Genomic DNA, 14,516 nt, shown 5'->3' with positions numbered 1-14,516 from the left:
ATCCTTGGGTCATATAAACTGCTAGTAAAACTTCAAAAACTCTCAACCATCTATCAAGTATAAAACACATTCTACTTTGATTACTTAAAAAATATTGGCCTCACAAAGAGTGAAAATATTATTTGACAGTATACTCTCCTTTGATGTTTCAAAAGAAAAACATTGCTCAGAAACGCTGGCTAACTCCTTTTAAGACAACCATTAAAAAATTCAAACAGAAGAGCTTTCATTAGAAATGTTACATAATCATTCAACTTCCATCCGCATTTTGAGTTGTGCCATATACAAAATAATTTCCAACTAAATTATGTTTCTGATGTAGGCGAAATTCCACTTGCTGGTTAAAACCCCCAGTCTGAGCAGACTGACTAGATATGAGAGATGAATCTATGTCTTACACTCAAGTCTCAGTAATGTTGTGAGGCAAAATATACTCTCCAGTTGAACAGGGAAACTTGCACTTAGCAACTGTTTCTCCATTGAAACATCAAATCGTGGTAACTTGACTTGACCACATAGCTGTCCCCTATCATCCTAAGTAGAATCACCACATTCCATTCACATGGTGTTCCAGATATCTCTTAGCAAGCTTTATATCTCTATGATCTCAATTTTTCTTTGATCCAACAGTTCTATGAGACAGGGGTTATTATACAAGTTCAACCAAATGCAGTGGCCAGAATATGACTGTGTTTCACCCCAAGCCCAGCCATTTCACATGGCTTGACCTGACAAGATTATGATCCTCATTTTATAGGCAGGCTAACTTCGCATGGTTACAACTATGAGGTAGCAGTAGAGTTCTTTGGAAATTCTACTTGTACCCTACTTCCCCGTGCTCCTTCTACAACATCACATGGTTTCTTTAAATACACCTCATGCCTTACTTTGAAAACCTTCTGTTGCGAGTGTACTTATACATTAGATTATTAGAATTTCAATATGTTTTGTGAGAATCGTAAGTAGCAAAATAAACAGCCAAGGCAGAAGAAAATGATGAATTATCCAGACAAGCTCTCTGATCTAAGGTAAAAACAATCTAAGTAAGGCTTTGAGGAGTAGAAATAACAAAAATAGTGTACTTAATGCTTAAAAACAACAACAACAAAAAACTTCTGCTACAATTATCTTCTTTTAATTATTAATGTCAATATAATATAATATAATATATTATGCTGCTACATTAAATTCTTCCTAAAGAAAGAAGGATAATTTTTTTTTAAAGCTGGGAATACAAAATAGAGGATTGCCGAGCAAAATTTCAGTGGAAAAAAAGTAAATGTTTTTATGGAATAAATAAAATGTGTGATCCTTTATCAAGATTTATACTCTTTTTAATAGCATAATCCACTGTTTAATAATAAAATGGGCTTTAGATCATCTAGTGCAACTCTCATTTCATGAGGGTAGAAATCTAAGCACTAAGATAATAGGGGACTTGACCTTCCAATTCATGTCCACTATAGTGCCAGGTGTATTAGAAAATATGTACAGGGCCACCTGGGTGGCTCAGTGGTTGAGCATGTGCCTTTGGCTCAGATTGTGATGCCAGGGTCCTGGGATCAAGTCCTACATCAGGCTCCCCGCAGGGAGCCTGCTTCTTCCTCTGCCTATGTCTCTGCCTCTCTCTCTGTGTCTCTCGTGAATAAATAAGTAAAACCTTTAAAAAAAAGAAAACATTTACAAAGTGAAGTTGTTTAGGTCATTACTTTCCGACTCTGAAAAAAATACCATTTCCTACACAATTAAGAATTAGCATTGTGTAATATCCCCAAAATTCAGAGTCTCAACCAAGTTACCAGTTTTGGTTGGGATTTCCACTACCAACATAGCTTTATAAAGCTTGAGGAAGTCTCTCTCTCACTTTCTGTAACAGGACCTTTAAGGCTACTCTCTCAGTCTGCAGAATCTCTTTGAAGACTTCTACATGGAATAAGAATCTGGCCAACAGCATTTTACAAAGATGTTATGACATCCCCAAAGGTAGGCATCTGGGTTTTTTTTTTTTTAACATGAGTTAAGTATCAAAACCGTTGAAAGTAAAAACAGATTCCTAATAGGGTGTAAGAGGAAATAGTTGTTAGTAGGTCTTAGAGAACTGTGGTGGTCCGGGAAGTGCAGATAACCCCACGCCAAAGGCAGTGATTACCACAGCCAAGTATCAATTACTCTCTCATTTCTTATACTTAATTACAAATGAGTAAAAATACAGTGAAGAACCATTACAACTCTCTGCACATTTGTTAGAAACCTAAAAGGTTAAAATAATGAAACAGTAAAAAATCCCAAAGGGTCAGTTAAGAATAAATTTCAGCAGACCACCACCACCACAATTTCCAGATCTCAATGCTCACAATTTATCAGTGATTGTTTTTTTCTTAACTTACATGCACAGCAAGCAGACCCTCTTTATAAGTCCATGCATGCGCATAAAACGTTCAAGGCCAATGTTGAAGAATCCTATGTTTGTAAAGCTTACCAGAAATGACCCCTGCCGTCAACGTGGCAGCAACAGGTGACTGCCTCTTACTCACTCTGCCAAGAAATCTAAACAGTAAACCATCCCGGGCCATGGCAAATAGAATTCGGGGTAAAGGAAACATAGAGCCAAGAAGACTAGAACAGAAAAATTCATAATCCACATGTGAGTTATTGCAAGTATTATTCTAGACAGGTATATACAGGTAAAGGTGGGACACACTAAAATGCAGAACCTATCCCCCAAAACTTGAAAATATGAAAACATTCACAAAAAAGTTATTTATATAAATAAACACAGAAAACTGCCTAACTTTGCATTGCTCTTCAGAATCCTTGTTAAAAAAAAACAGATCCCCCTTTTCTTAATAAAAGTCGACTCTCTCTCACCTGCCACCGCACCCGATGATAAAGTAGCAATTATTGGTGTCTTCGTTTTGGAATTGATTTGAGCTAGACATTTGAAAAGCAACCCATCCTCCGCCATAGCATAGATTACACGAGGCATTGGAAAAATGGATCCAAGAAGACTGAATAAAAAGCAAACACATGCAGTATGGCAAACACATTCATGCAAGATTACATCTCAGAACAGAAATTAAGTACTTGTATAAAACTCAGCATCACAGCTTTGATTACAAAGTCTTGTTATTTTCAACACGTGTTATGATTGGGCATTTAAAAATATTTGCCAATATTTACCATTGTGCTACTTATTATTCTGCTGCAGACATTTGCCCAGCACACTTTCCAGACTGAGAACAATATTGCAAGTAATTTGTGCATGCCCCCAATTATTACTGAATTAAGACTAGGTAATTAAGATTTAGGAAAACCAAAACCGATTATACCATTAAGGCATCTTTAGTGGCAATAACTCAGAAATTAAAATTCCTAAACTGATATGAAATTAAAGAAGAGATTATGTAATTTGATTCCACAGTATAGTCCCTTCCTTTATTCGATGGTTATGAACTCCTTATATTTACTTTACCATTATTTTTCCTCATTTAACCTGATGTTTCATCAAATTAGTAATAATAGCCAGCAGCATAAGATAATCAAGAGAAAAGGGGCAAAAAACCCCAAAAAACAGAAAAAAAAAACTCACTGTAAATTTAGTACATAGAAGTAGCCACGATTGTAAGTCAGGAGCAGTGAAGATTAAGAAAACGCTCTATGCTTTAGATGCTTCGAATTTCTTGTGTGTTTACTGGCTGCACCATTCCATACATGACTTAGTTATAAAAAAATAACCATTTAAGAGAAAATATGTAAAATATCTTATTTTAAAAATTCATTTTCTTTATCTTTTGATAAAGCTCGGCTGTACTTGGCCATGGATAAATCTTTGTCCATCTATCTTCTTAAGACCATGATGGCATGATGTCTTCATAGTTCAGATTTTTGAAAGTGCTTGAAATTATTCAGAACAAACCTCAACACTAGCACTTGGCTGAGAAACCAAGGGGGGTAAATTTCTAACTGCTGCTTAATATTATCTTGAATGGAAAATAAACAAGATTTTCAGACAGAATAAAAGCTAGGCTGATGAATTCTATAAAAAGATTTCTTTTTCCAATTTTTGACTTTCAAAAACTTATTTTCACTTTAAGAAAATAGTAATCAGGCAAATAGATGAATTTTCTCTTTGTAAGAATGTCCTACAGTATACCATGATATGAACTAGGATGAAATATCTTATGATCATGTGTTAATTTGAAATGTGAGTAGCTCAGGGAACCTGAGAAATGAATTCTCAAGTACTAAAACAAGTAGCTGCTGCAAATCTGAGTACTTGAGATTCAACTCCTCTTTGCTGTCCACATATATTATATGAACTTCCACCATTGATTTCAGACTTGTAATTTCTATTTCTAGACCAAATTCATTCTGATGAGTACTAAGAGAAAAAAGCTCAGTGTTTCACAATAAAAAGCACATTATACTGACAATGTCATAGCATACAGCTCCCAGTCATATAGACACGATATTATTTTAAAAGACGGCAGAAAATGTGGGGTCTGCACATAAGGTCTTGCTTGTCTGTAGCACTATAATACCACAGGCAGCAGAGAAACATGCTAATATAAGCATCCTACAGTTTTATACTGCATTCATATATGAATATGCATGACATACATGTATGTGTATGTTTACAGGTATATCAAAGCCATTTACATTTCTCCTGAAGCTTGGGACCATCATTATCTTGAAAAACTGACTTTTAACTGATGGGTGAAAAAGGTTTTATCACTTAAGATTTTTATATGGCAATTCTGATCAAACTATTCAGGGAAGACATAGTTGCATAATATATTCCTTATTATCAAGATTATTTTTTAAACTCATAAAAGCAATTCTTTGAACACTGACTACTTTGCAGTATTGCCAACAGTCCCTGAGTCAAAGGCAAGGTGATGTACCTCGTTGACAAAGCACAGAGGGAGCCAGCAGCAACAACGTATTTGGCAGGACCCCATCCAACATATTCAAATGCTACTGGAAGTGGGCTTTTCTCATCCAGGAGGTAATATGGCATCATAAGTGTTAAAGCTGCAGAGACCCCAAAGTAGGCCATAAAGCAAACAAGCAAAGAAGTCACGATTCCAATAGGAATAGCTTTCTGAGGATTCCGGACTTCTTCACCTAGGGAGATATAAACAAAAGATTTGCATGCTTAATGAAATATTAATAGATACATGGGTTCTTCTCATGCACAGTCATTTCACTCTGCTTTTGTTCCTTCTGTTTTCTTAGGTTGCTCCATGTATTCTACATGAAATTTTTCTTTTGTGTAATAGCATAGAATACTATGTTATTACACAAAATTCCAATTCCCAGAGGCAAGAAGAGAAAGCAAGAAATTGTGCAGGTCAGTTTCCTGTTTCAAGAAAGAAAATGATATACTGGTGTTATTAAATATTTCGTGATAGAATGGTAGTCTTAATCTATTTGGAAAATGATTTACCCACAGAAATTAAATGACTGTCATGGCATTCTGTGGGCCCTTAAATGGGAAGGCTTCCATAAATATGAAGATAAATTTTTTCTAGCCAGTGCATCAATTTATATTAAACTCTGGTTTCAACACGAAAATAGTACTTTGAATCTTTCTAGTAAGATTTGGCATTTAAGTGCCCCAAAATGGCCAATTGCAAAGCCATACAGTAATATGAACCAGAAGAAGCACTTAGACTAATTCTGGCATGATTATTTTGTTGCATTAAGATAAAGAAAAACGAATTACCACAATATGTTTTGTCCTACTAAAGAAGAGACAATTTAAGAGCATGATCATCATTTGGTACTCATTGAGATAGTACTAGAGGTTACTTTCAAATTGAAGGTTAAGGACAGTGATCATGACTAGTATTTATAAAATATTTGACAGCTTGCAAAGAATTTTTTATGTGTATCGTAATCTTAAGTAACCTTCATAACATGAGAGGCCTCCCAACTTTGGCATTACCAACTAATGGAAACCAAGGCTCAGAGCATTTCACTAAATTTCTTCTTATCATATGCCGTACGTGTCACAGCTGAGTCTGGAACCAACCCTTATTACCCCAAATCCCACTCTTTCCTTAACCCTCTGCTGCCACCCATGGGTACTCCTGTAGAATAAGGAACACCTTTCCTTCTACGTGGAATCAAGATTCTGCCCTTACCAGTTGTTGCAATGCAGTCAAATCCCACAAAGGCATAAAAGCAGGTAGCAGCCCCAGCCAAAGTTCCTGCAAAGCCATAAGGCATAAAGCCACCAGCCCCATAGATACTTGTTCCATTTTCAGAAGGCAGATCTCTAAGGAAGAGAACAAGCACAGTGGAAAGTCATTTTCATAGAAAACTGTTTCTTGGAAGGCTATTGTGTTCACCAGCTCTTTGAAGCCCACATATATAAAATTAAAAGTAAATCCTGATTTTTCTCACCCTGTCCTAGGGGTTTTAGTGGTGTTCCCAACAATGGCACCCTCTTGGGTTGCCAACACTTAACTGGAGCCTGATCAATAGCATAAGCTCAAGGCCCAGATCCACTCTGGCTAAAACTCAGAGCCAGGCAACACTGTGATAGCAGAGATACCATATATGGGCCGTGCTCTGAAACAAAGACATAAAACCTCCTCTTCTCATGGACAGTTGGGCAGACTGCACATTTAAAAATTTTACTAGTAAGACATTTGAAAAGGTGAAATCAAATTCTCTTGGCTTGATTAATATTGAAGTTGAGTATTTTATACCATGTTAAAAATGGCATAAAACCAGGGGACTCTAATTTTTTGCCTCAAAAGAATGGCTTAAAACAACATATGTAAAGAAAAACATGTAGTTATACTTCATGTAAGAGATATTTCTGTAACCTTATTTTATTTACGTATCAGAATATTAACATAAATGTTCAGATGAAACCTTTTGTAAGTAATTATTACTAATTTAAGTTTTGAGACTATCAGGTTTAGAGCAAAATACGTGAGCAATTCTGCTTATGTAACCAATGACACTTTTCAAAACTCAAGGCCTGAAAATTACTAAGAGGCTAAAAGACTGCAATAAAGCCAAATGGTACTTTCAAAGGAGGAACTAAGGGATGCATGACTCAAAAGGATCTACTGTTTTGTAAAGGTGGAAAGAGGGGGGAAGAGGCATCCTTCCAATAGTTAGGATCTCACTTAGCTCTTCTCCTGCAGAGCTTGAAGCTGAGAACTGGCCACTGCATGGCTTCAAATAGCTGCTCAACAGTGAGTGCACCTACACATTTATGTTTGGGGGGCGAGACTGTAAGAAGAGTCTTGGAATAGACCAGACCCTCAGAAATGTCTCCAAAGCAAAAGAAAATTGAGAACCTCTGTTGTAGAGGAAAATGTAAGACAAAAGCAGGCAATTAAAACAAACCAAACCAAACCAAACCAAAACCAAAACCAAAACCATTCAGTTAGAGGGAAGAACCCAAATATTATACCTGGCACTCGCTGATATATTTTTGAGAAACTCTTCACTAATCTTCCAGTTTGCCACATTTCCTTTCACAAACCCAGCAACCATAACAAAGAGAAGGACCAGGATATTAATAGCTGTGAAGATTTTATTCACCCAAGCCGATTCTTTTACTCCAAAAGATAAAAGACCTATGGAAAAAGAAAGGGGCTTTTAATTTTTTTTTTTACTTAAGTTTTAGCAAAAGCAGTAGCATTTTGAGGCATTTACAGTCTTTAGGATATTATTTTACCAGCATCCATGTATTTAACTTGCATTTATCCCTTTCTCTTGCGAGTTTGACTCACCTAACCGTAACAAGATCTGAATACAACCAACTGGATTGCAGAAGGGAGATGGTGCTCATAGCCCAGAGATATTACACTCCAAGATAAAAAAATCTAGTAACTTTGGCTCTTATTACCAATGGGTAGGTAGAGGTAAAGGACTAAATTTTAATGAAATACTGTTCTAAAAAAGCCACCTCAGAGTTAGTGGCTGCAAAATTCTGAAAATAAAAGCTCAATTGTATGTTGGCTTCATCATGTTTACAGAATACATAAGATAATTCAACGGCCTCACCAGAAAAAAATATGTTTTTAATTGATTCCCATTTTAATAGCTTTATTTTATATTCTGATTGCAAAAGTAATCAATTTTCTATTCAAGTAATTTGAAAACACAGAAAAAATACAAAAGGAATAAAGACCAAGTATAATTTCTTCTCAAGAATTTCGGGTGTGCCCACACACACACACACACATTTTCATATTGACAAATAGATAACTTCATGTTTAACAACCTCTTCTACAATATGAAGACACTATAATCCCTTATTAGAGACTGTCTGGTAACTCTCAGTTTCTTACATCTATAAATAGTACTGACAGCATCATCCTTTTATAAATATCTTTGTACACTTTCTATTTATTGCTTTATAATAATGTTCTATAAGGTAATAGCATATCAAGGGTATGTCCTTTCATATAAGGCTTTTGGTTCACATTGTCAGAAATATTCTCCAGAAAGTTTGGCCCAATTGAAGCTGCCCATTTTTTTCTATTAGGTTATTCTATTTATATTAATTTATAAGATTTATTTATATAATAATGCTATAAACTCTGTCATATATTGCATATTTTTTTTCCCAGTTAATCATTTACTTTTTCTCTTGGGGTTGATCCTATCTATCTATCTATCTATCTATCCATCCAACTATCATATATATATATATATATATATATACACACACACACACACACACACATTTATTTATATATATAGATAGATTTAGAACATAAATTTTTCCTCTTTAGTTTTCTACCTTTAGAAAGATTTTTCCCAATATTAACCACAAAACATTTACCTTTGTTTCTTTCTAGTACTTTCATGACTGTATTTATCATATATATGTGTGTGCATGTATTTTTTTTTTTTAGAAGAGAGAGAGAACAAAGAGAAAGAGCATGTGCAAGTGGGGAGTAGGGGCAGAGAGGGAGAGGGAGAGAGATCTTAAGCAGGTTCCACATCTAGCATGGAGCTCAATGCGGGGATCAATCTTATGACCCTGAGATCATAACCTGAGCCAAAATCAAGACTCGGATGCTTGACTGAGCCACCCAGGCACTCTCATCACATTTTATCTTTAATACATTTTATATAGGATATGAATTATGGACCAAAGATACTTGTTACTACTGGGGAGAAGACAGTGATACTCAGGGATTATGTCCACATCTATTTGCTTCTTCCACAAATCTATACCACCCAGGATCAAATAAGCAAAATTACTCAAGTAGAGATGAGGAAAGCTGAATTTCATTCCTCTATCAGTAAAATTCCCAGAATTTCACAATAATGGAAGTAAAAATAGGAGAAAAGGTAGTACATGAACAGTATACTTACTGGCTCCGTCACACTAGAAACCACTATACACCTACACACTTTGGAAATACACACTATACACTGTACCACTATCCACTTGGAAAATAACAAAGCCATTCACATGTTTTATGAGAATTTCCCAATACCCCACGTGCACTCTCTATTCTGGGATCCCTACTTTCTGCCAATAGATTATATGCCAATGAATATCTCCTGGAAATACTGCATGCACTTTCCTGGGTCTTTAACAAAGCAAAAGCTTTAGCTGACAAGACAGTTGGTATTACAATATAAATTAAAATTTATAATCAGAGGTTCTGATTTTTGGAGATCCTAGGGACAAAGGTATCATGTGAGCTTAGCCTATATTTAAAGTAAAAGCACACTGGTCAATGACACAGGGCAATGATGCAGGCCAAGGCTCGAGTCCTGCCATGGACTTTCGTAATTATGTGTCACAGCTACATGCTTCTCATCGCTTTGAGATTAAAGCTGAATATGTTAAGATCATTGAAACCATCCCTAAATAAAATATGATGTAAGTAACTTAGTGTTAGCTAAGCTGTTTAGAAACCAAAACAAATGAAATCTATCACCTGTTGAAAACAATTGTTGTAATCTTTCTTGATTTTACAGATAAAATGCCAAGCATGTGAGAGCTATAAATTTTGTTGATGTTCCTAACCCTACATAAAATATTTAACGAATGACTAACTCTTTTAAGGGTAAAGCTATTTTTAAAATCATATAATTGTACTAGTAAAAAGTTCATTGTAGAAAGATATTTCTGTCACATTTTTGTAGTAAGCAAAGGAGAAAGTAGCTGGAGAGAAGGTTAGATAGGAAAACAAGGGGCGGGCTATCCAGGGGATATCAGGTAAGAAGTAAGAGTACAGATTTTATTCTGAGTGAAACTTTGATTGATTTAAGCAGGAGTGCCAGTGAGGATAGCAATCCAAATAGAAAATGTTTAAATAATTAAAACAAATATAAGGTGGCAGTAGGGATTAACTATGCCTACAAAATACAACTGTCTGCCAGCTTCTTACTATATAATGAGCAAGAAGTCTAAACAAGATAGACACTCATATCTCCATTTTATGGATGAGGAAACTGAGTCACAGAAAGATTATACCACTCAATGTTCCAAAGATAGTGAGTGGCAAAATAGTACTGAAAACCTGATTGTTCTAATTCCTGCGTCTTTCTAAACCACTAGACTACATGGCTAGAAAAAATGGGAAAATACTAGCATCAAGTTTATCTACATAATGTCTACATTCAAAAATGATAGGTGGTTTGAATATGCCTCCTTTTCAGCTAAATACCTACATTACATAGACAAAGGCATGAATAGACAGAAAGTCTTCCAGAAATGGTATGCTTGCAAATACCCTCAGTTGTAGCTAACAAGATAAAATAATGACAAAAATTATACATTCTTTCTTACTGAAACTTCAGAGTCATTCCTGTAAATCTCCAACTGGTATTATAATGATGTGCCTTATCTTACTCTTTAGTGCATTCCAACTACCATTTACTTAGAAGTGCTATTTCGACCATTCCACACAATATAGATTTATTTTTAAAATATGTCTATCATATAATATAAAATGTGATTCCAGCTGGTGGCGAGGCCCACGGACACCCAACAGTTCCCTAAACATATAAATATGCCACGTGTTTTGAGAACTCAGGCCCCAAATCCAGTAGTTACTGATTTTCCTGTGATAATTAATCTGGCTCATCTCAGGGAGGAATGTAATTGGTTTTCTTACCTGCTAGAAGTAATATAAGGCACACAGCAAAAAAGTCAGGATACTCTGCAAGGCCGGTATAATTCATTTTGAAGTATGTCCTGAAAAACTGACCAATTTGTTTGCTAAGAAGTTCATCAAAGGTGCCACTCCATGCTCTTGCAACACTTGATGTACCTTCCCAAAACACAGAACATTTAGAGAATGAACGGGTCACTGGGAGAAGATGAACAGAACATCCTTTGCTATCTATTCTGGGATGAACATGGGTTAGTTTGGACAGAACTGAAAATTTTAATCACATATAAAATTGTCTTGATAATTTTACAATTATACATTAGTAACTGAATGTTCAAGTCCATAACTGAAATCAGCTAACTTTATTTGCATTTAAGAACTATGGGGTGTTTTTAAGAAGCAAGCTTCAAACCCACTAAAAAGTGTATTCAGAGAGGAAGCAGAATCACTGAATTTTGAAAGTAGGAAACATTTTAGAGGTGAGATAAATGGGACCTAGGGTGGTCACGTAATTCAGTCATGATCACGTAGTCACTAATGCAGACCTACAAGGATCTCTGCTTCAGAAGTGCTAGTTCTACCATTCCATACAACTAGATTGATCTTTTTTGTTTTTGTTTTTGCAACATACCTATCACATAAGATAAAATGAGATTCCAGCCAGTGATGAATGCCCACAGCTCTCCAACAGTGACATAAGTGTACAAATATGCAGACCCAGTTTTGGGAACTCGAGCTCCAAATTCAGCATAGCAAAGGCCTGCCATCACGGAAGCAAGGGCAGCAATGAGGAAGGACACCACAATACTGGGGCCAGAATCTGCTTTGGCCACCTCTCCAGCAAGGACATAAACCCCAGCACCAAGAGTGCTTCCGACCCCCAGGGCAATGAGGTCCATCGTGGATAAGCAGCGGCATAATTTGGAATCTTCTAGACTGTCCATAGTGACGATTTTTCTCCGGATCAGACATCGGGCAAAAGATAGCGCAGCTCTGCAGGGAATCATTCTGAAGAGGATGGCCTGAGGAAGAGAAGGGAGAAGGTTAGAAGGAGATCAGGAATCATCATCCCCACGTATTGTTGGCCCAGCTTCTTAATACAATTATGGCACCGTTTTGTTCTTGGTTTTGTTTTACTCGTTACTAGAAATGCAGCCTAGAGCAATCAGAAGGAGGACGGAAAAAGTCAAAGCTGTGAATTTCTTAGAGTTCACCCATACATGGCCTTTTAAAAGGAACTGCAACAAATGGCTTATTTGGGGAACAAAGGAATGGAAGCTTTGGGTGATTAAAAAGATTTGCCATTGTTATTGCTACAATTTTTAAAGATTTGTTGATAGAAATCTCTTCCAGGACATGGATCATTTGTCCTCCCTACAAACAAGGGGATGAATTGCCTCATCTTTCTTTTTGTCAATCATTCATTCGACTTCTATTTTTTATGCCTTATTATATGCCAGGGATTGTGCTAAGCAGTATGTCTAGAATGACGTGCTACATATTTATGGTCTCCAGCTTTATGAGGCTTGCAGTCTAGCTATTGTCTAAAGCAGGTTAAAAAACACCATCATTATGTATTTTACAGCTTTATCAAATAGGTCTTTTTTCATTTCAGTCTGTTTCATTTTAATATGAAGCCATTTGAATCTTTTAGAATAAAAAAAACTCCCCCAAAAACATACTTGGATTTTTCTAAACAAAACTGCTATCCAACGATGCTTTGAGTAAGAATTTGTAGTAAAACACATATGCTTATTTACATTTACTTGAGATTTCTAAATAGATAAATAATCCCCAAGCCCATGCCAAATATGATGTGTTTTTTTTAAATAGAATGAATAAGGTAGACAGAGAGACTTACTCCCCAAACCACAAAGGCCCCAACAATCTAACACTAAAAAACATTATCAGGTTATAAAATAAAGTATGGATCCTAATAAGGAAAAAATATGTATGTGTTACAATAAAAAGTCTGAAGTAAAAAATACCAAAATATTAACCGTGATATCTTTGGATGGGGGCTAATTTTTACTTTCATGTATTTCATAGAATATATATTATATTGCTAATATATATTTTTAAATGCTCTCCAACAGACATGTACACCTTATGTGCAAAAGACCTATAAAATTTTTTTAAGACCCTACAGGGCCTTGAGACATATAGCTCAGCAGACAGGGAAATAACAGAAATAGGAATATAATAGTATATGAAGCTTATCAGTAAATAAAATGAAATATATTTATGAATAAACAAAAAATCTAAAACAAAAAAATAAAATAAAATAAAATAAAATAAAATAAAATAAAATAAAATAAAATGTATTTAACTTTCAGAAGTACAGAAGTACTCCACTTTTGGAGCACAGTGATGTATAGAGACGGAACGCTGTCTCCTTTGGTCTCATTATACTCATTATCAACAACATAAACTTATGAGATCACAGCTTTGCATCTTCTCTGAAGAACTTAGAGCTTTTTATCCTATAAAATAAATCCTTGAACATTCCTCATCCTTCATACTATAAAAGACAACCATTATTAAAATTATTTTATTTAAAAATAATAAATAAGATGAATTTTCTATGTTAAATCTAAGTGATTTGATGCTGATAAGAGACACAGACACTTCTGATGAATAACCCAGTTTCCATTAAACCTCATAGATAAAGCAAACTCCCTGAACATTATTTACATATCAATGTAAGTGCAAATCCTTGACTTTGAAAGCAGCTAGCTCAAGGAACGCAGAGAAACATCCTACAGAAATATGAAAATGAGTGAAACATTCCTTGATAGTAAAAATAAAGTTTTACACATTGGTGTTGTCCATACCACCTAACAGAGTGCCAAGGCTCACACTTCACAAATGCTTGTTGAATAATTTGCAAATACACGAGGCATCTCCAATTTTGCCAATATTCTAGTTTCCAAACAGAAAACCTAATACTTTTCTAAATCAAATGTGTATCGATTTCTACACCTATCTAGGCCTTAAAGGGCTATTTCTCAGATAACATAACTAAAAGATAAGGAATAAAGTGAACTGCTTAAAAAAGAATCAGGAAGGGAAAAAGGTGAAGTTATATAAAGCCAACTGAGATGGGGAGAGGGAACATGGGGGTGTTCAGTAAATGCTGACCTTCCAGAACATTCAAGTCTTTTTATACAGAGGTGTGCAGAGGTCAAGGAATAGGGATCACTGCCAACTGAAAGTTGCTGAAAAGTGCTCAGAAATGAAGAACCACTGAATTTTAGCAATGATTTAAGATCATGTGAAGATGGGGGATGCCTGGGTGGCTCAGTGGTTGAGCATCTGTCTTCAGCTCAGGGTGTGATCCTGGTCTGGGGATCGAGTCCCGCATTGGGCTCCCTGAGAGGAGCCTGGTTCTCCCTCTGCCTGTCT

General features: G+C 35.7%; 1 protein-coding gene across 4 annotated transcripts in view; it reads right to left on the bottom strand.

Annotated features, from left to right (window-relative positions):
• Positions 1 to 14,516, bottom strand: part of SLC7A2 (solute carrier family 7 member 2) — a 67,576-nt gene that overhangs the window by 12,111 nt on the left and 40,949 nt on the right. For 2 of the 4 annotated variants that reach the window (XM_072763617.1, XM_072763618.1), the window contains exons 2-7: positions 11,743 to 12,133; positions 11,115 to 11,270; positions 7,439 to 7,604; positions 6,150 to 6,283; positions 4,905 to 5,127; positions 2,869 to 3,008 (exon numbers count right to left, since the gene is read on the bottom strand). In XM_072763617.1, coding sequence (XP_072619718.1) covers positions 2,869 to 3,008; positions 4,905 to 5,127; positions 6,150 to 6,283; positions 7,439 to 7,604; positions 11,115 to 11,270; positions 11,743 to 12,118 — 1,195 coding nt within the window. In that variant the 5' untranslated portion in view covers positions 12,119 to 12,133. Of the gene's footprint in view, positions 1 to 2,479; positions 2,617 to 2,868; positions 3,009 to 4,904; positions 5,128 to 6,149; positions 6,284 to 7,438; positions 7,605 to 11,114; positions 11,271 to 11,742; positions 12,134 to 14,516 lie in introns of all 4 variants that reach the window. The other 2 variants (XM_072763619.1, XM_072763620.1) reach the window with 1 other exon arrangement.

This window comes from Vulpes vulpes, chromosome 7 (assembly GCF_048418805.1).
Source record: "Vulpes vulpes isolate BD-2025 chromosome 7, VulVul3, whole genome shotgun sequence".
Lineage (NCBI taxonomy): Eukaryota > Metazoa > Chordata > Mammalia > Carnivora > Canidae > Vulpes > Vulpes vulpes.
This window is presented reverse-complemented; position numbering and strand designations above follow the sequence as displayed.